At 46.3% G+C, this 21,225-nt stretch overlaps 2 protein-coding genes across 9 annotated transcripts in view; both read left to right on the forward strand.

Annotated features, from left to right (window-relative positions):
* The window catches only part of LOC117966491 (PDZ and LIM domain protein 2-like), a 29,729-nt gene extending 23,641 nt beyond the window's left edge, over nucleotides 1-6,088 (forward strand). For 2 of the 3 annotated variants that reach the window (XM_059008569.1, XM_059008570.1), the window contains exons 7-10: nucleotides 718-875; nucleotides 4,010-4,149; nucleotides 4,439-4,550; nucleotides 5,197-6,088. In XM_059008569.1, the coding sequence (XP_058864552.1) occupies nucleotides 718-875; nucleotides 4,010-4,149; nucleotides 4,439-4,550; nucleotides 5,197-5,389 (603 nt within the window). In that variant the 3' untranslated portion in view covers nucleotides 5,390-6,088. The remainder of the gene's footprint in view (nucleotides 1-717; nucleotides 876-4,009; nucleotides 4,150-4,438; nucleotides 4,551-5,196) is intronic. The other variant, XM_059008571.1, reaches the window with a different exon arrangement.
* Nucleotides 6,089-10,822: 4,734 nt separating this feature from the next.
* On the forward strand, nucleotides 10,823-20,235 carry LOC117966073 (charged multivesicular body protein 7-like). 6 transcript variants are annotated; one of them, XM_059008563.1, is made up of 11 exons: nucleotides 10,826-11,004; nucleotides 11,736-12,028; nucleotides 12,845-13,016; nucleotides 13,286-13,471; nucleotides 14,086-14,219; nucleotides 14,942-14,990; nucleotides 15,717-15,836; nucleotides 16,905-17,003; nucleotides 17,269-17,323; nucleotides 19,309-19,425; nucleotides 19,613-20,235. In XM_059008563.1, exons 2-11 carry the CDS (start codon nucleotides 11,739-11,741, stop codon nucleotides 19,678-19,680), a joined length of 1,290 nt encoding a protein of 429 aa, XP_058864546.1. In that variant the 5' UTR covers nucleotides 10,826-11,004; nucleotides 11,736-11,738; the 3' UTR covers nucleotides 19,681-20,235. The 6 variants fall into 6 exon arrangements, with proteins under 6 accessions (XP_058864547.1, XP_058864546.1, XP_058864543.1 ...); XM_059008560.1 differs by having other exon boundaries at nucleotides 10,828-11,004; nucleotides 11,733-12,028; nucleotides 19,610-20,235; XM_059008559.1 differs by having other exon boundaries at nucleotides 10,830-11,004; nucleotides 19,610-20,235.
* Nucleotides 20,236-21,225: the final 990 nt, after the last annotated feature.

Here is a 21,225-nt window from a genome sequence, read left to right on the forward strand (position 1 = left end):
GTTCATTACTAGTTTTTTTTTTTTTTAAATCAATAACTGTTAATGGTTTGCAGTCTTGTATTTTCTTGCCTGGTTTTGCATTTATAAAGTCACAGAGACAGACACTCACTCGCAGCCATCCCAGTCCCTTCTGATGGTCGAAGATGTCTAGCGGATAATGCAAAGGATGCGAGAGCCGGCTTTTAAATCTCAATGCGGGGCGGGGCGGGGCGGGGCGGGGCGGGGCGGGGCGGGGCGGGGCGGGGCGGGGCGGGGCGGGGCGGGGCGGGGGGGGGGGGGGGGGGAAATATAGGCAGAATTAATGACACCACCACCGAAAAACTGCTGCTAGGTGACAGACAGAAATGCAATACATGTAGGGTTAACCACACACACACACACACACAGGGCGCTCGGCTGGGTTTGCCCCAGGGCTACTGGCTGTGCGTAATTAATCAGCAATCAGATGAAAGATGAGATGCGTTGATAGGTGTGGTGTTTTCATGTTTGTTTTTCTAACAAATATTTCCTAGCTGTCTCTGCCCAGAAATTCCTGGGGTGGGAGTCGGGTTCTCTCAGCCCTGCTTCAGTCTCCGCACAGCGGCAGGGAAGCATGGCAGAGTGGCAGGCAGTTAAAGGGTTACCCCTGAGGGAGGGGGGATCGTAACCTCGTCACTGCTGGAATGGGTGACCGTTGTGAAAGGGAAATGCATTGTTCTTTCCTCTGGTTGGTTTCAGGAGCCCGTGGCAGATGTGCGAAGGAACTCCCTACCCAGGACCCCCACCCCCCCAGGCTGGACCCCCCCTCGCAGCCCCAGAGAGCGCCCCCTGGATTCCTGGGAGACCAGGGCCTCCCCCAGCAGGAGGTCAGTGCGGACAGTACTTCATACTGTGAGGTACAGACAGAGAGACGCTTCCACGTCCCAGTCTAAAACTTAGAGAGGTGCGCCTCGCCCTATAGAACGAACACATTTTGCTTCGATTTGAAACAGGCTGAATAATGTTAAGTTAAAATTGCATAGCGCTTGACTTTTGCGATATCGTTGTGTCGTTTCTTTGATTTTTACAACATGATGTTTAATAAAAGATCTTTTTTTTATGTCTCAAACCTAAAATTCTAGGGGATGCAAAACTTCTGGCCACAGCTGTAGCTAAAAAAATGTTCATACCAGGTACCAGGATTCATCCCGGTTTGATCAGCGGTTCACCAGATGTGTGGTCAGGGGTGATGCATGAATGACTGCTTCCACTATATCCTCGGGGGATAATAATAATTAAAAAATAAAAAACAGAAAGATTTATATCCTTGATTTAGGGCTCTTTAGAGTACCGCTTTCCAATGCAAATCCTTCAGTCGTTCTTCCTGTATCGCCCTGAACTGAAAACAGAGCCGATTGTCCCGTGGAGCAGTGCAGCAAATTGAGCTTGATTTGAGGGGTCAGGAGTCGCAATTACAGAGGCAAGCGGTGGGGGGGGGGGGGGGGGGCTAAACCAATTTCAGAAAAAGAGCTTTAATAAAACACACATGGCTGGAGCTGGCCTCCCTTCGCTGTGGTGTTCCTGTGTTTTTGTAAGCCTCGTTTAGCAGAAGGGAAAGTGCGTGACGGTGGTGTCTGATGCCGCGGCTGAAAGCCGTCCCATTCCACACGGAGCGGAGCGCGCCCTTCTCTGCTAGCGCCTCCCCTGGGAGTGACGGAGCCTGGCCTGCACAGATGTTGCTGGTTGAGTTTATATAACAAGGGTGGTGATGAAAATAAAGCCTCGCGTCTGCTGAGCAGCGTCACTTGGAACGGTCCAATGTGCCCCATCATTCCAACAGTACAAGGTCAAAGGGAGAGTTGGGGGCTCTGTTACAGTATAGAGGGGTACAGATTGAGGGAGAGTTGGGGGTTCTGTTACAGTATAGAGGGGTACAGATTGAGGGAGAGTTGGGGGTTCTGTTACAGTATAGAGGGGTACAGATTGAGGGAGAGTTGGGGGCTCTGTTACAGTATAGAGGGGTACAGATTGAGGGAGAGTTGGTGGTTCTGTTACAGTATAGAGGGGTACAGATTGAGGGAGAGTTGGGGGCTCTGTTACAGTATAGAGGGGTACAGATTGAGGGAGAGTTGGGGGCTCTGTTACAGTAACAATTCTACAAGCACCACATTGGAGCGAATGCAATACACAGCCGTACACAGGTGGATCGTTCTATTGATCCCCAGCGTGCCTCTCAATGCAGACGCTGGGTCTCTGGCACTGAGCCAGCTTTGCCTCAGTTGTTAGTGAGGTTAGCCCTTAATTGGGACCCGCCCACCTCTGCATGCCCAAGCTTGCACAGGAGATTCCAAGCCAATCAGGGGCCTCCTACTTTGCATAAAGAACACGCCCTGTGTTTCCCCCGCACCAATACCGTGCAGTCACTCTCGACACACCTCAAAGGTCTAACTCCTCTCTGAGACGATGACCCCTCGCTCTAGTCTGCACTGCACTGTCAGCCTCCTGCACTGTTTCTAGCACAAAGAGAGACTTCATTGCTTGTTTTGTTTCATAACCAGGACTTGGGGTAAGTGGAGATCCTTCTGTAGTTCTTTGGGGTGAGAGATATTTTTATAATCCATCTGTCAGTGTTGTGTTCTAAAACAAGTAGCTAACGCATAACAAGGAAAAAATGAGTTACTTGAAGATTTCTACTCGCAGTGCATCATTTTAAAATGATCTTGGAATAAACTATTATCTACATTGTTAGTCCTTTTGAAAGATCCATCAGGTGCCACTTCACTCTGTCAATGGGACCCTTTGTGCCGTTTGTTTATTCCAACTGCACCATGCTGTGTATTGCAGTGTGGAGAGTGGAGTTCTCTTTCCTATACTGCTAGAGCGCTCTGCAGTGTGGAGAGTGGAGTTCTCTTTCCTATACTGCTAGAGCGCTCTGCAGTGTTGAGAGTGGAGTTCTCTTTCCTATACTGCTAGAGCACTCTGCAGTGTGGAGAGTGGAGTTCTCTTTCCTATACTGCTAGAGCGCTCTGCAGTGTTGAGAGTGGAGCTCTCTTTCCTATACTGCTAGAGCGCTCTGCAGTGTGGAGAGTGGAGCTCTCTTTCCTATACTGCTAGAGCGCTCTGCAGTGTTGAGAGTGGAGCTCTCTTTCCTATACTGCTAGAGCGCTCTGCAGTGTGGAGAGTGGAGTTCTCTTTCCTGTACTGCTAGAGCACTCTGCAGTGTTGAGAGTGGAGTTCTCTTTGCCTTTTTTTATTTTTTTTTTCAAATTCAAATCCTCTTTCGAAAATCGTGTTTTTATTTCTGTGTGTTTTTTTTATCTGAAATAAGTCTGGCTTATTCTGTCCAAATGAATGACTCCTTCTGATATCGGGGGTTCAGTGTTCTTCCCCAGAAGTGTGGCTGAAATGTTAAAGGAGCCACCTGAATGTATTTCTGTTTCATATCCGGGTTTATTTCTCTGAACTTGAACTGACCCTGTCGTTTTGACCCCTCACTGTGGAGTATCTCTTCTACATTCCCAGATGAACTGATAACTCATTGATTTTATCTTTCGAAAGCAAAGGGTTATTGAAAGAAGATTCTAACTTGGAATGAAAATACAGTTTCCTTGAGAAGGGCAAACAGACCCAATAAATAGAGACTGTCAGCTCGGCTTGCTATATTTATTAATACACTTTACTATACCCTGATTTTATAGTTTTACTACGAATAGGCTGGAGACGCACAGATTTCGACAGATTCCGTGTCGTTGTGTTTCTAATCAGATCTCAAGGAGTCTCTCCTGCTGTTTCTCTGTCTCGGGTGTTCTCGTACGGATTCTTTTTTGTTTTGAAAACATACACCTTGCGAGTCTGGTCTAAACCACATTCCTGGGCTGTTTTATAAATCTGATAAGTTATTTTTGTGTTTTGTTTGGTACGTGTGGTTAACGAAATCCCAAGACGCTATTTTCCCCTCCATGTATTTGGAAAGCCATTACCCAGTTGTGATGAAACTTGGTCTGAACACGTTCCCCTGAGTGTGTCTGCCTGTGTCTCCCCTGCCCTGCAGCTCGGACGCAGCCATGCAGAAGTTTGACCGGGACTCTGAGGTGTACAAGATGATCCAGGAGAACAAGGAATCGCGCGCAGCCCCCCGGCAATCCAACACCTTCCGCGTGCTGCAGGAGGTACTGGAGTCGGACGAGCAAGGTGCGCAGCACGGCCCTGAACCACAGGCACACTCACTCAATCAGACGCTAACACACACACACACACACATGCACACACTCCCACACACACTCCCACTCACACACAGCCGTTTAGCTTATGTCCTGCGATCCCCACATTCAGATCTGTGTCCCAGCACTATATTATCAAATTGCAGATGATGTACGAAGCAGCGTTTTAATCCCTGGTGTTGATTTGAAGGTCTTTTCTTTCTCTTTCTCTTTCTCTCTCTCTCTCTCTCTCTCTCTCTCTCTCTCCTCTTCTTTCCCAGTGGCGACAGTCCGATTCCCAGGAGCGTTCTCTCCGAGCCCCCAGAAAGCCGTCAGTTCTGTCGCTGGGGTTACCAGATTCCACATCTGTGAGAAATGCAACACCAGCATTGTGTAAGCGTCCTGGGGAATTTCCTTGTGCTGCAGAATGCTCTAAAATAGCCTCGCGGTGGCGGAAACCAAGTTGGCAAACGCTCGGCTACACCGATGAGGCCCGAGCTGAACAGCTGGGTCATTATTATTTATTTCTTAGCAGACGCCCTTATCCAGGGCGACTACAATTGCATTATTTTTACACATTTATTTTTACATACAGTTACTCATTTATACAGTTGGGTTTTTACTGGAGCAATCTAGGTAAAGTACCTTGCTCAAGGGTACAGCAGCAGTGTCCCCCCACCTAGGATTGAACCCACGACTCTCCGGTCAAGAGTCCAGAGCCCTGACCACTACTCCACACTGGGTCATCTTTCTTCTGTTGCACCTGCTAATTCCTGATTGGGTGAAGTGGGAGGAAGGCGGGCATGGGGTGAAGGGAGCGGGAGGCGGGCGCGGGTTGGAGGGAGCGGGAGGCGGGCGTGGGGTGAAGGGAGCGGGAGGCGGGCGTGGGGTGGAGGGAGCGGGAGGTGGGTGTGGGGTGGAGGGAGCGGGAGGCGGGCGTGGGGTGGAGGGAGCGGGAGGCGGGCGTGGGGTGGAGGGAGCGGGAGGCGGGCGTGGGGTGCAGGGATAGTAACAGGGTGCTGTGTGTGTGTGTTTGCAGGACGCAGGCGGTGCGCATCGTGGAGGATCGATACAGACACCCCGAATGCTACACCTGCACGCAGTGCGGACTCAACCTCAAGATGAGGGGACACTTCTGGGTGGGGGAGGAGATGTTCTGCGAGAAGCACGCCCGTGAGCGCTACCAGGGGCCCCCGGGGGCCACCCTCACAACCGTCTACCCCAAATCCTAGAAAACATCCACAAACAAACTCTGCAGCATGTTGAATCTCCACACCCTGGCCTGGGTCACGCAGGACTAAAGCTGGGCAGCAAACAGCCCTTACATACCCCACTGACCCCCAGCTCCACCGAGGGAGGGAGACCAAGCAAGCGTGTGTGTTTTGGGTGCACAGTCCCAGGGAGAAACCGACCAGCTCTCTTGGCTTGTTAAATTATATGTGGCCGACAGTGTTTTTGTGTAGGGCGCCTGTCCTCGATTTCTCTTAAGAAAGTTTCCCATCGTAAAAGCACAGCAAAGTGTAATAAAGCATAGAGAGGTATGGTAAAGCATATTAAAAAATATGGCAAATGCATAATACATAACCATGGAAGAAGAAAAAGCATGAGGAATTATCAAGCACATTTTCCATGGTGAACTTTAAGGGTGTTTTATAGCACTGCCTCGCTCTTAGCTGCTTTATTAGTGCCTCTGATGTGATTAGTTATTGTGAGCAGGGGCCACTTAGTGAGTCAATGGAGTGCGATGGTTTTCACACACACACACACACACACACACACACTTGCTCCTAATTCCTGCTCTCCTCCCATGCTGGTTTTCTTTCATATTTGAGTTTATATACAGCATATGTATACTTTCTATAGGCAAACATTTGTTGCATAATTAAATGCGTCCGTAGTGGGACATCCACAAGGAGCAGCTGCCCTCAACATGCCCTGCATTGCAGTACTGCAAGAAGCCAGCAGCCTTTATCAGTGTCTTTATACAGTATTGTATAGCGTGATTCTCTATTATTTTGAGCAAAATAACAAAGTTAACGACCCCAGGGTTTTCCTGTGTATCTCCAGGTATCTCAATAATTGTATAAATGCCTTTTTAAGTTAAATATCTTGAGGTTTTATTTTAAATCACCCTCCTAAGAGGCTGTGGTCTTTGTGTTGATCCCTTCCATCAAACCCGTTTATTCAGCACAGCTCCAGTGAAGGTGCACGAACAGTCTGAAGATACTGAACTGGAGCATTCTCCCGGTTCATTTTCAAACCCGCACGCATGGCGCTGGGTTGTGTAATGAGCTGCTATGAGTTCACGGCGGGCAGGTTCATTGGGAGCGACGTGTCAGATTTTGCGGGTTGCCCTTTTTGTAAAGTTGAGTTTGTAAACCCTGTTTGCAGCAGCAGGCTGTGCTGCTGAATCTCAACAGACTGTACTTCATTGACAACATAAAGAAAGCATTCGTGTAAATAAGAGCTTTGTGAGGAACGCAAATCATATTACTTATGAGCTATCCTATTTTCCTATTGCATTCAAATGAACAATGTTGGTTAGCATGTCACTGTTTAACTAGCTATTATATATATATATATATATATATATATATATATATATATATATATATATATATATATATAATTAGTGCTGGATTGCACTGGATCTCAGATCCAGTACCCTTTGGTCTGCCAGGTAAGAATTATATACAATTTGCATATGATGAACTGTATGGGGGTGGGGGTGGGGGTGGGGGTGGGGGTGGGGGGGGAAGGGAAGGATATATCTATCTATCTATATATATATATATATATTGTTATTTTTGCTTGGAAAAAAAAGATTGTACAATAAAAACTAAACAAAAAAAACACTTTCCTGTTCCATTCATTGAATGACAAAAAATGTACTGTAACAATATAGTGTAATTATTATTAATTTCTTAGCAGACGCCCTTATCCTGGAGGACTTACAATTGCTACAAGATATCACATTATTTTTACATACAATTACATTATTTTTTACACATTATTTTTACCTGCAATTCCCCATTTATACAGTTGGGTTTTTACTGGAGCAATCTAGGTAAAGTACCTTGCTCAAGGGTACAGCAGCAGTGTCCCCCACCTGGGATTGAACCCACGACCCTCCGGTGAAGAGTCCAGAGCCCTAAACACTACTCCACACTGCTGTAGGATGCATCACGACATCTGTGTCAAATGTATTTATGTATTTATTTTTTAACAACCCAAATGGCAAAACGCCAAAACACTAGGTGCGTGTTGTTCCTGTACGTCAGATTAGTACCGCTGTTGTTCACATCTGAAGATGATGTTAACACACGGCTAGGCAGAGATCAGCATGTAGCTACCAACACCAGCAATAAGACATGAAACCAACAAGCAGAGGAGAGCCTGAAGCATGTGAGGGAGCTGCTGCAAATCAGGGTCAGTATGTGAGTCTAGAAACTAAAATGTGATCCCTCTTCCTCAGGGCCGTGTTAAGCCAATGGGCTACATGGGCTGAAGCCCGGGGCCCCGCCTCCTAGGGGGGCCCCCGTCGTCCCTGTAAAGCAGTGGTCCTCAAAGTGGTGCCCGCTGGCAAATTCTGTGCTGCTCGCTTATGCTGTGCTTGTACGTACTCGACATATTTTTTTTTTTCCTGAAGGACCTCTGCGATACGATCATCCAACTGAATATCTGCATTTTCTCTGCGGTAGCCCAGTCATAAATTAGCTGGGTGGGACATTAACTGTGTCTGTTTCAGTTGCAGGTACTGACAGTAAGTTTAACCAATAGGACAATAAAATATCTGCCAGGTTTACGCAGTTGTCCAATCATAATTAAGCAGAGGCCGTTCACGGTATTCTGCATGAAAATTGAAGGCGAGTGAGTAGCCAATGGGAAAGTGAAGGATCCGACAGCTGTCCAATCATTCGTGAGCAGAGGCGGGCTGTTAATATGCCGGGTAAACACTGAATTTCGCCGACTGTTATTGAGAAAAATAATACATTTCAGTATTTAGAATTGAATTTTCTCTCTATATATATTTTTAATTTCACCAGACAAGGGAAACACTGTAGTAGATTTAGTTACAAATCCACTTTCTCTGAATAATTGTACTGGGAGATGAGCGATCTTTAAAACAGAGTAGTGTTGACAGATTTGACAAATTGACACAAAGCGAGACGCTATCCTCTTATTTTAGTTTATTCATGGTTATCTATGTAAACATGTTATTTAAAAATATTTGCATTGCGTATTTTATATGAATTATTTGAAAAATAAGCGCAGCACACACACAATTACTGCCTGAGACTTGGCCTTATCACAGTAAACAAAGAATAACTCCCACTAAAACTCTCTATATAACGTTATACTATAAGAACCTGTGCAATAGTCAGCGTGCCCGCAAACAGCCAAGTAAGATCAATTTATGCCCGTGCCCAAATTACTTTGAGGACCACTGCTGTAAAGTCAAACTGATAACGGTTGGCAAATAAAAAAGCACGTACTAAACTAAACAATTTGCCTATTTTTTAAAACATTTTGTGTCCTTTTGGCATGCCGTAGTTATTTGACGAAATAAAAAAAATCTTATGCTAAATCAAATAAGAAAAGCTGAGTAGCGGTGCGAAAAAAAGAAAAATCACTAAACTCAAACTAGCTAAATCCGAGGAGGTTATAAATAGTACCCCAAAACTCACTAAACTCTTTAAAAGTCAGTGTCAGAAGAATGAAAAGTTAGGAAGAGCCACATGAGTCAGAGGAGCAAGCAGAGAGCAGCGAGTCGGTGAGCGCTGAGTGCACAGCCACTACAGCAGAGGAGAAAAACGAGAGCCAGCCATTGAACTGCCAATTTAAGGCGAGAGAAACTGACAAAACAGATAATGCTATTGCTAGCTCTAATACGGCATGTTGGGGTCCGATAACTGAGGAGGTGAGGTCGCACTAGGTGAGCAAGTGTCCCCTTATTTGCCAGTAAGACAGTACTTTTTCCGCCTCAGAGAGAATTTAATGAATTACTGAATTTAATGACTCAATCATTTAACTCTCATGTTCACTGAACATGACCTGCTTCGCCAACTCACGGACATTAGTAAGGAATTATTTTTTAAGTTTTAAGGCAAGAAAGCATAAGATCTAGCAATGGTAAGTCAAATGTGTCTTTATACTTTGCAATGTTAAGGAGGCTTGAGAGTAGCGCCGACTACACTATGTTTTTGTCTAATGTCATATCATGCTGTGCTGCCTGAAACATGGTCCCACCGACTACAACTAGCGTTGATTTAATTCGAAACGATGCAGTCGGTAATGAGAGCTAGTGGTAGTACCGACTGCCATACTATTTTGCATGCCATAGCTACTGTGATGTGAGTGGTAACGCTGTCCACTGTCTATTCGAATGACATGATTGTGTTGGTATTGTATGAGTTTGTGCTTGGGGGGGGGGGGGGGGGGGGTTCTCCAAGGGGGCCCCTGAAATGTCAGTAGCCCTGGGCCCCCAAATACCTTAATACGGGCCTGCTCTTCCTTAATGACCCTGAGCAAGTCACTTCACCTCCTTGTGCTCCGTCTTTCGGGTGAGACGTAGTTGTAAGTGACTCTGCAGCTGATGCATAGCTCACACACCCTAGTCTCTGTAAGTCGCCTTGGATAAAGGCGTCTGCTATATAAACTAATAGTAATAATAATAATAATAATAATAATAATAATAATAATAATAATAATAATAGTAATAATAATAATAATAATAATAATGCATGTCCCCTCTCAACTGCAGATTATGCGGCAACCCTGAAAATAGTGTGTAGAGTTTCAAACTGTAATGCTGAATCACATCTTCAAAATCATACAGCTCAAGAACAAAAAACGAAATTGATTTTTTTTTTTAAAACATGACAGATATTGAAGTTACGAGTCGTTTTGACCTGGATATTGTTAATATCGCTTTTGATTTCTGTTTTCAGATCATTGTTTTGTATTGAAAAGTCAGGCCGGTCTAAATGAATGCTGTTGATCACTGTTTACAGAGTGATTTTTTTTGTATAGATAAACTTCACCACAGTCTTTTTTAGTCTTTCTTTCGCTTTTTAATACCACTGAATATCTGATACAGCTCCGGACCCGCTGTGAATGTTTATCAATGCTGTCCCACAAGACAGCAGACCATGTATTTTTATAGGGGGGGGTCACCATGAAACCACGTGACAACAAGCTACCAAAACGCGAGAGGCGGTGCCACACGGAGAGACACGCCTCTTAATCCTCAAACCCCGCCCTTGTCTTGTCTGATTGGCCGTAGGCGAGCCTCAGGTGCGTTACGAAGGCTAGGCTCCCTCTCTATTGGCTGCAGAGGGAAGAGTCAGATTGAGAAACGCAGTGATGAACCTGGGGCTACATAAAGAAGGATAGGACAGTCCATCCCGTGATGCAGTTCAGTACTCAATTACAGGAGCCATTTGTGGAGCCCACTCAGTACTGAATACATTGCGGAGATGCTGTGTTGCAGCGCCAGGATATACCGGCATTTTTTAAATAACAACACACAATATCGTTAATATAAAGTGACTGACTTATTTATGCGAATTAATGCTTGATTATGTCCAGAAACATTTTGCCAGGGCGAGCGTGAACACGTTAAAAGCATTGCGATTGCGCTTGAAAGAGCTCTACGGGCTCCAGCAATGCTGTTTACTAACCCCGCCCACTTGTGACGTCATTTTCCCATCCTGCAGTCTTTAACCCGGGTGTATCAATCTACGGCGTCTCTAGTAGTTCATTTTTATATTTGACGGGAAGCGCAGTGTTTTTGTGCGTCATTTAAAAACAGAATGCGTCGCCGGAGAAGCTGAGAAGCTGAGAGGTACACTTGCGAAATGTTAACATAGCTAGAACTTTATCCGGTTTAGACAAAAAAAAATAAAGCCGTTTGCTTAAAATGCCGTCGATGTTTTAAATGTAATGCAGAGACTAATCACTTCAGTGTCCCTGGCATTCACACAAAATAATGCAATACACCTGACCGGGCATTTTGATCAATTTGAACTCGCAGTTAATTATTAATTTACTGTCTGATACATTTTACTTTCAAGTTTATCTCTTCAAGTACCTTAAATATAAATTCTGTAGTTGTGTTTGCACGTACTTCTTTGATCCAGAGAAAGACTGTAAGGTTGTTGCACGATATTGTGAACTCGTGTGTCGACACAGCTGTCTTCAGATTCAACACGTAGCGACGCAGACAGATGCACAATTACTAACGTGCAAAATATGCTGGAGGCTGTCTCGTCCAGTGGTTAAAGAAAAGGGCTTGTAATCAGGAGGTCCCCGGTTGAAATCCCATCTCAGCCACTGACTCACTGTGTGACCCTGAGCAAGTCACTTAACCTCCTTGTGCTCCGTCTTTCAGGTGAGACGTAGTTGTAAGTGAATCTGCAGCTGATGCATAGTTCTCACACCCTAGTCTCTGTAAGTCGCCTTGGATAAAGGCGTCTGCTAAATAAACTAATAATAATAACACAATTCGCCTTTTACGCTTCGAGTGGACAGGTACAGACTGCATGTATTTATCTTATTTTTTTGTTGTTCCAGTAGAATATGTCTGCCTCCGCTCCAACCGCACCGCAGCAGGCGGGCAGCCCCTCAGCATTGCCCCCCGAATGGGCAGACGACGAGCGGATGGCTTTCCTGTTTTCGGCGTTCAAACTGAACCGGGAGGTGAACTGCACGGACTGGGACGGGAAGATGAATTTCTGGGCGCCGTTGATCGTGAGCTGCTGCCGGCGGCGGGGAGCTGTCAGCGTCACCCTGCAGGAGCTGAGCGAGAGCTTCAGGAGAAACGGCACCGTGCCGCTGGGCCTGCCCACTGTCGTCCAGGATATGATCAGGTGGTTATTTTCAACCCAGAGCAACGTGGGGTACCCATATCCATAAATGCAATGCTTTTTTTATTTGTGTTTTATTTTTAGGGGCAGCTGCGGTGTCCCACCACGGTCTATCTGTGCAGGTCCTTGCTTAGTCTTCTGTGGGTGCGTTTATTAAGAAAGACTAACTGTAGCTCACGCATTATTATTATTATTATTATTATTATTATTATTATTATTATTATTTATTGACGCCCTTATCCAGGGAGACTTACAATTGTTACAAGGTATCACATTATTTTTACATACAATCACCCATTTATACAGTTGGGTTTTTACGGGAGCAATCTAGGTAAAGTACCTTGCTCAAGGGTACAGCAGCAGTGTCCCCCCACCTGGGATTGAACCCACGACCCTCCGGTCAAGAGTCCAGAGCCCTGACCACTACTCCACACTGCTGTCATCAGCTGTCGTGCACCAGCATTCAGGGTCAATTCTTATTCCCTTTCCAATTTTTAAAATCAATTCCCAATACCCTTTTAATCAATTCCAACACAGCGCTGGTCAAATTTAAAAAAATTAAAACAAGCTTCTCACAGTGGGAACTTGCATTAAAGTCACTGTTTGTTAGTCAATCACACTGACTGCAACTGAAGACAGCTGATCAATCAGAGCAGTTTGTCTCTAAAATCTCAATTTGGAATTGATTTTGAAAAGGAATTGGATTGAGAGACAGGTCTTGGGGCTGCGTTGTGGAAGTGGTAGGCTCCCCAGCTCCCCCTGCAGGTGTGTTGAAGCCCTGCGGCCTCTCCTTTGTGACGGCTGTGTTGTGTCCGGCAGGCGCGGGAAGCTGCAGAAGGAGTCTGAATTTGCAGCTCTTGTGGATCCAGGGTGGCTCTCGTGGGGCGTGGGGCTGCTGCTGGTCAAGCCGCTGAAATGGACCCTGACCACCGTCCTGGGCAGCAACCGCGTGCCACCGGAGGAGCCCTACGTGGTGACGGAGCTCGTCAAGGTACGTCGTGCTGCGTTTAGACATACTTCAAGAAACGGAAGATGTTCACTGACAAACCATTGAAACAGACTTCTACTGTAGTTAACTAAGTTTCTTTCAGTATTTAAAATAAAAATAAAAACAAAGGCACAGTTGCTAGCCCGTTGTGTTGAATCTTCAGTCCGCTCCTTGTAGAAAGCCGCGTGCCTGCACGTGTTTTTCTTGTCTCTGTGCACGCTGTCCTAACGAGCGTGCGAGTCTGTAGTGACTGTGTGTCTGCCTCCCCCCAGGAGAAGGCTTCAGAGCTGCTGCGTGTGTATCGAAGCTCCCCCGCGGCCGAGCGCACCCTGCTCCCCTTCCAGGAGCTGCGGGGGTTAGCGGCTCACATCTGCCCTGACGAGACCACCCTGTGCCTGGCTCTGCTGCAGCTGCAAAGGGAGAAGCAGGTCACTGTGGCCGTGCACGAGGGGGAGAAGGTGAGGCCACTGGCACTCTCTCACTATAGTCCAGTGCAGTCCGGTCCAGTGGAATCCGGTCCAGAGATTGAGAAAAGGCTGATTTCTTATTTAAACCTGGATCGGGCAAATCTAGTCCCGTTTGCCTTGCAGCATAGCCAGTTGTGTCCAAGGGTGACAGTTGTCAAGGGTATTATTTACAGGTGTTATTTTACATGTATTTAATAGCAGTGTAATTACAGGAGTAGTAAACGTTTACAGGTGTGTAAACTACAGGAATTGACAGCCTTATTATTTACAGTTGTGGCCCTACCCCTGTAAGACGATGCGACTGCGCTGTGCCACCTGTTAATAAAACGCCAGCGTTTTTCACCTCCTGTACAAACCAGCCGGCGAAATCAGACGGTCACAACCGCGTCCGCATTTTCAGATTATTTAGATTTTATGAGGAGGAAGTTGTGTGAACCGTATTCCTTATGTTGCTGATAAAGATCAAAGACCTCAAACAGCCTCTAGGTCTCCCGTTGGGGATCAGTAGTGACGCTAACCCTACTGAAGGCTGTCTGGGATGCAGTCTTCACCTCTTCATGCCTGTGTGAGGTTCCCTGACCTCGATTTGTCCGCTTGCTCCCCAGATTGTGAAGTTCACCCAGGCAGGGCAGACCCGCGTGTCCCCGGTCGGGGAGGTGGACCTGGGCATCTACCAGCTGCAGAGGAGCGAGCGTCTCCTAGGGGAGAGAGTGGAGGCGCTGGCTCAGGAGGCAGAGAGGTACGGACACCAGGAACAGGAATGCGTGGAAGGGAATAAGACTCCTATTGCAGAGCGGTTTCACCCACCCCAGGTTTTACTGTGAGCTCGATTAGTGTATAGATAACAAGCTCGGGTATGGGTTATTAAACTCATAGTAAAACCAGGAATGGATCAAACTGCTATGCAGTGGGAGTTGTATTAATAGTTATATATAGTTGGATTTTTTCACGGTTTACTAAAAGAAAGTTTCTTTGGCAAACGTTTCGAATTCAGTGCTATTGAGTTCTGGATGAATTGTTACAGGTTTTATGAAAAAAACGAATCCAATAGCAACCACTAGAGGGCGCTGACAGGGCAGTTTTGACACTGTGACCATCCGAGGTTTTGGAATGAATTGAATGAGCTACTTCTGGACGTTGGTTGTAAAGGCTGAAAAAAAATCAACGTTTAACAGATTGAAAGTTTAAACTGTTACACGTATTTAAAAGCTGCAGTTTAGTATGTAAAGCTGTCTTTATATTTCAGTGTTTAGTTTTATTTCAAACGATCCACTGTTTCGTTTCAGAGGTGTACAGTGCGTCTAGATACTAAAATTTAAAAATTAAACAAGGTGGAAAATCAAGAGGAGATTCTCAAACAGGACGTTTTCCATCCAAACGTTGAAGATGCTCGTGGATTCGTGGTTTTGTGTTTTGGTGTCCAGCCTATTGATTGACACGGCGCGTCTTTGTGCTTCGCAGGTGCAGAGAGGAGGCCAGGACTCTCCTTGGCCAGGGGAAGAAGACGCAGGTAGGAGTCCCGTGATTGCGGGCAGCGCGTTCCACAGTAGGGGCGCACGCCGGTTTTGCTTTTTAATCGTCTTTCAGCTGTTTTTAGCATCCAATCTGTTTTCGGTAAATGGAAAACCGAACTGCGTTTGTGCGGCCAGGGGAACGGGTGATGGCATTATTACAAGCGTCTTAACTGACAGCAGATCGGCTCGCTGCGGCGTTGCTCCATCGCGCTGACGTAGAAAGAATAAAGTAATGCATTCGAATGATTTCACCCTCGCGCATCAAAGAGGAGACGCTTTGAATTTAAAACACCTCCAAGATTTCCATCAGCATGAAAACTAAAGCTAGAACTCGGGCAGGCCGCCAGCCCCTCCGAACACAGCTCGTTTAGTGTGCTGATTTATTACAGCTTGTTAATATAATACACATGACTTTGTGAATAAGGACCTTGCACTTGAATCCAATCAGTATGCCACAGTGACCTGCTCACAGAAGCACCTCATTAAACAGCGTTCGGGTATTTGCACTGACCACGCGGTGTGCTGCAATGCTCCTTTGAATCCAGCTGCTTGGTAAGCACGGTCTGCCTGGCATTGCTATCGGGTTAGTCCGTGCAGCATCTCTTTCACTGGTTTTGCAGCTTCACCCAGCTTACTGCTTATTGCAAGCTGGTTCCAGACCTTTGTGATCCGACGCTGTGGGGCTCCCTCCCTCCCTTCTCTCTCTCCCTCTCTTCCCCCAGGCGCTGCGGTGTCTCAGAGCCAGGAAGCGTGTGGAGAAGCGAGCGGACAGCCTGCACGCGCAGCTGGAGACGGTGCAGGGCATCCTGGAGAGGATTGCCAACTCACACACAGACCGCCTGGTGAGGACGGCCCGCGCCAAGATCCCTGCTATAGGGGCACTCGCTGGCTTTCGTTCTCTCTGTCTCTGTGACCCCCCCCTCCCCTCCCCTCCCCTCCCCTCCCCTCCCCTCCCCTCCCCTCCCCTTCCCTTAGCACTGCCCTTCCCATAGTAAAAGCATGACAAAGTTTAACAAAGCCTAGTGAAAGGGTGGTTACAGTACAGCTAACAATTTCGCATTTCCATCAGCTGCACAGCTCTCCAGTGTTTTAAAAGTGTTCTAGCACGCTTGTGTTTTATTTTAAAACACGCTCTCTGGTTAAAAGAAACTCCTTTGCTATGCCCTTGTCTTGGGTTATCGTTTAGCTCTTGCACTCCCAGGGTCATTACACTGCAGCAGTATCTTCTGGGTCAAAGCATGTTACTGGCTGAATGCATGTCAGTCAATTGGGGAAGCAGCTGATTGGTTCTTGACAGGGAAGAAGCCGGTGAAGTGACCCAGGAAGTGCAAGATCGTCTGAAAGCATGGTTTCCAAACCGTTTTAATTGAACCCAGTGTAGTACCAGAGGTCCTGCTTCAAAGTGAACATCCATGCGTGTTGTAAGAGAGTTTCTTTCCAAACTGCACATTGGAGATCAATAAAATGGAGAGCTGTGCACGGTGGAGATCTGTTTTGTTTGCTACAGTTAATTTTAAGTATCGGAAAGCCCAGTGAGTTCTGGTAAAGCATATTTAAAATCTGGTAAAACAATATCAATCAAACAGTGGTACATTAAACGCATAACAGGAAAAACTGCAAAATGACCGTGCTGATGGTCTCTCTCTCTCTCTCTCTCTCGCTCTCCTCTCTCGCTCTCCTCCCTCTCTCTGTCTCTCCCTCTCTCTCTGTCTCTCCCTCTCTCGCTGTCTCTCTCGCTCTCCTCCCTCTCTCGCTGTCTCTCTCGCTCTCCTCCCTCTCTCGCTGTCTCTCTCTCTCGCTGTCTCTCTCTCTCTCTCTCTCCTCTCTCGCTCTCCTCTCTCGCTCTCCTCCCTCTCTCTGCCTCTCCCTCTCTCGCTGTCTCTCTCTCGCGCTGTCTCTCTCTCTCTCAGGTGGTGCAGGCGTACCAGGCTGGCGTGTCGGCTCTCAGACTGTCTCTGAAGGACGTGACGGTGGAGAGAGCTGAGAACCTGGTCGACCAGATCCAGGAGGTGAGAGCGCCCCCCTCTGGTCAATGTCCACAGTGCAACAACCATCCACAATTATACAGTCGTGCTAAATTTAGAAACACTGAAAGAAACTTTAACAAGTCATGAGAAACGCTTTGAAATAAAAAAAAAAATGAGAGTGAACATTTATTTAGGCTTTTAAAACGTGATAATCTGGTATCAGCGCTGTTGCATTCTTTCACATGTGTTTGCATTTGAGTGTTTCGCTGGCAGCTCACGTAACCCTCGTGTCTCTGTGTCTGTGCAGCTTTGTGACGCCCAGGACGAAGTGAACCAGACGCTGGCAGGACTCGACATCTCAAGTACGTCCCTGAGCTGTGGTGCTTCCTGCGCCTCCCAGATTCTCACCCGTGCCAGGAGAGCCACTTACCCAGAGAGCACCTCCAGCACACCTTACAGACAGTCTGAGGACAGACGCTCTCTCTAGCATGTAAAGGCGTTGCAGTATTCACAGACGCCCACGCCATTATTCCTGATCATTTTCTATCTTTTTTTAAAATTTTATTTAACCAGGAGATTTACCCATTGAGAGCCTCGTTTACAAGGGGGTCCTTCAGGCACTGGCTGTATAATTGTGCCATGTAACGTTTCCTATCTACAGATCTGGCCAAAGGTTTTGCATGACCTAGAATTTTAGGATTGAGACAAAAAAAACTATATGAATATAATGTAGATCTTTTATTTAATGTCATGTAATCAAAGAAATTACAAAATGATGTTGCAAAAGTCTACCGGAAGCCATAATAGTAGCACAGTATTTCATGTTAGATTTCAAATTGTCCCGTTTTTCAGTATGTGGAAAAACTCCAAAGCGGTGTGCAATTCAATATGTTAAGGTAACATTGTTCAGCAGGTTTCATTCGCCTTTGTGAAGCAACATGAGTTTATTCTATAGGGGGATGCAAATCTGTTGGCCAGAGCTGTTCTGTATCTATTTTCAAAAGCATATATGTTTTGGCACCTCCGTAGAGTTCACACAAACTGTTTTAAAAACGTCTAAACGGGGGGATCTAGCAAATCCGTTTCGAAGGGAGATTCTCCCAGTTTCATTAATCTTTGCAGAAGGTGACGCTCTTTAGGTCTCTTAAAGGTGCAAACGACAGCGTGCGCGTTCTCTTATTAGCTTTGAAATCCAGAATCCCTTGTGGAATGGTACGTCCAGCAAACGATAGAAGCGCGATAACAGCAGAGTTATGCACCTCAAAACAACCAAAAGGGTGACAGTCACAAGAGATACAGAGACAGCAAAGATGCTTCTGAACACGGTACAGTTTTTTAAATATTTTTAAAAGCAGTGATTACCGTTAACCAGGGATGTTAGTTAAATTTCTGGAACGTTTTCTGTTGCGTTTCAGATCCGAAGCTGAGCTGTGCTGTCTGTACAGCAGGATGTCTGCAGCGTAACTTTATTTATTCAACATCAAAGGCTAATCCTGATGTTTAGGAACCTGAGACGAAAGCGGCCGTTAAAACATCGCGGATCATTTTATATAAGAATGTGTTTTTTGGCGTGGAAGCAGAGAGGGCAGGTGGCTCGACCTGCATGTCATGCATTTCCAATCAGAATCTCGGGGGGGGGGGGGGGGGGGGGCTCGGCTCAGACACCTGTCTGAATGGCAAGGCAGCCTGTATCGCTTCCCTCCCCCGCAGCAGAGCCGCACACAGAGGGCTGCAGACTCCCCAGCATCCGGTCAGAACATGCATCGCAGCCGTTTCCTTCTTTAATAAGTGTAGTGAGCTGTTAACGCTCCTAACGCGTTGTGTGTTGAGAGCATGACAAAACAGAACTGAATTAAACCCGATTTCACCCCACGCTGGGCTCTGTTCGATCGTTACAAACGTCACCGGAGTTAAACACCGCTGTCGTTTTGAAATGTTTTAAATAAATCCTGCACTGAAGAGACTTTCATAACCGTGACGCCACTGTTTCTATCAAAAACAGCAGTGATTTAAGTCAGATCTCAAATGGAGATTAGATAAAGGTGCATTCAGAACGGAAAATAGGAGGCACTTTTTTACACAGAGAATTGTGAGGGTCTGGAACCAACTCCCCAGTAATGTTGTTGAAGCTGACACCCTGGGATCCTTCAAGAAGCTGCTTGATGAGATTCTGGGATCAATAAGCTACTAACAACCAAACGAGCAAGATGGGCCGAATGGCCTCCTCTCGTTTGTGAACTTTATTATGTTCTTAAATGGGCAGCAGGTTCACTGCTTGATGGACAGCAGGAGCCTTCCTCTGCTGCCTGTGGCCCTGCATGCCTCACCGTTTCACTTCTCTTTCCAGCGGACGGGGACACAGATGAGCTGGAGGCGGAGCTCAGGTCTATATTGGAAGACACCACTCCGGACAGCCCGCCCCCTCTCCCAGAGGTTCCGACGAAGCCCCTCCCCTCAAATCTGGGTAAAATAATTGGGCAAACTTGTATTACCTGCATGCCAGATACTTTTTTTAATATTATATATTATTAATATAATATTGCATCAAAAGCCTGCAAGTACCTCCACTGTTTGTCTTCAAACACACTTTCCCTCGATAAAGGTGTTTATAGATAGACAGCAAATCATCCTTGTGTTCTCTTCAATAGCAGCATCTCCAGGGTTGAAGCCCAGCAGCTCCACACTGAAGAGCACTCCTGCCCTTGAAGCAGCGCAGTGAAGACTGGAGCTGTCTGGAGAGAGGGACTGAAGGAGCATCCCAGCACGGAGCTGTCTGCAGAGAATTCCAGCACGGAGCTGTCTGCAGAGAATTCCAGCACGGAGCTGTCTGCAGAGAATTCCAGCACGGAGCTGTCTGCAGAGAATTCCAGCACGGAGCTGTCTGCAGAGAATTCCAGCACGGAGCTGTCTGCAGAGAATTCCAGCACGGAGCTGTCTGCAGAGAATTCCAGCGTGGAGCTGTCTGCAGAGAATTCCAGCACGGAGCTGTCTGCAGAGAATTCCAGCACGGAGCTGTCTGCAGAGAATTCCAGCACGGAGCTGTCTGCAAAGAATTCCAGCACGGAGCTGTCTGCAGAGAGGGACCGGAGCATTAAAAACCGTCTGGATCAAGAAAACTGCCTTTTTAAAACAAAGTAATCATCTGTGTCTGTAACTCAGTTTTAAAGAGGCCTTTACTTTCTGAATTGATTTTTTATGTTAAAAACACACAGGCATTTATATACACACATACTGTATACTACTTGCATACAATATAAAAATGATATTGCTGTTACATTGTTTTTGTGTGATGTTTTATTCATCGTCATGGTGTCTTCTTTGTATTCTCTTCAGTAGCACGCTCTATTCTCAGCTCTGCCGTTACCTTAACAAAGCACTAGTCTAAACACTACACTCTCAGCTCTGCAGCGCTGGCATTACCAGCACCTTAATAATAATGAGCGCTAGTCTACACACTCCACTCTCAGCTCTGCAGCGCTGTCATTACCAGCACCTTAATAATAATGAGCACTAGTCTAAACACTCCACTCTCAGCTCTGCAGCGCTGGCATCACCAGCACCTTAATAATAATGAGCGCTAGTCTACACACTCCACTCTCAGCTCTGCAGCGCTGTCATTACCAGCACCTTAATAATAATGATCACTAGTCTACACACTCCACTCTCAGCTCTGCAGCGCTGTCATTACCAGCACCTTAATAATAATGAGCACTAGTCTAAACACTCCACTCTCAGCTCTGCAGCGCTGTCATTACCAGCACCTTAATAATAATGAGCACTAGTCTAAACACTCCACTCTCAGCTCTGCAGCGCTGTCATTACCAGCACCTTAATAATAATGAGCACTAGTCTACACACTCCACTGTCATTGTGAACAGAGTTGCAGTAATATGATCATTTATCGATCTTTATCTATATAAGTATGAACCATATCATATCAGTTAGAGGGTAAAAAAAACAAACGCATTGAATAGTGTAGGCGCTGGAAAGGCTGATGCGCTCGCTACGCATAGAGAATGCGTTGGAGCTGAGCCTGTAATGAAAGCACGCTGGCACAGTGTTCTGAACAAGGTGACCCGCTGCAGAGATGCACGCTCAGCAGAACGATCTTTTACAACACAACGTTTATACTGTATCTGCCAAATCTGTGGGATTAGCTTCTCCCTTGTTTTATTTTCTCAACACAGACTGAAGGCAATCTCCGTAAAATAGATACCCAAAACGATGGCACTTTATAAAGGAATTGCTACACTAGGTTTGTTTG

The sequence above is a fragment of the Acipenser ruthenus genome, chromosome 37 (assembly GCF_902713425.1).
Source record: "Acipenser ruthenus chromosome 37, fAciRut3.2 maternal haplotype, whole genome shotgun sequence".
NCBI classification, from domain to species: domain Eukaryota; kingdom Metazoa; phylum Chordata; class Actinopteri; order Acipenseriformes; family Acipenseridae; genus Acipenser; species Acipenser ruthenus.

Coding starts and splice junctions, on each gene's coding strand:
- LOC117966073 (XM_059008560.1), top strand. CDS start 11,739: ATGTCTGCCTCCGCTCCAACCGCACCGCAGCAGGCGGGCAGCCCCTCA. Junction 17,004..17,268: donor TGGTCGACCAGATCCAGGAG/GTGAGAGCGCCC, acceptor GTGTCTGTGCAG/CTTTGTGACGCCCAGGACGA. Junction 17,324..19,308: donor GGCAGGACTCGACATCTCAA/GTACGTCCCTGA, acceptor TTCTCTTTCCAG/CGGACGGGGACACAGATGAG.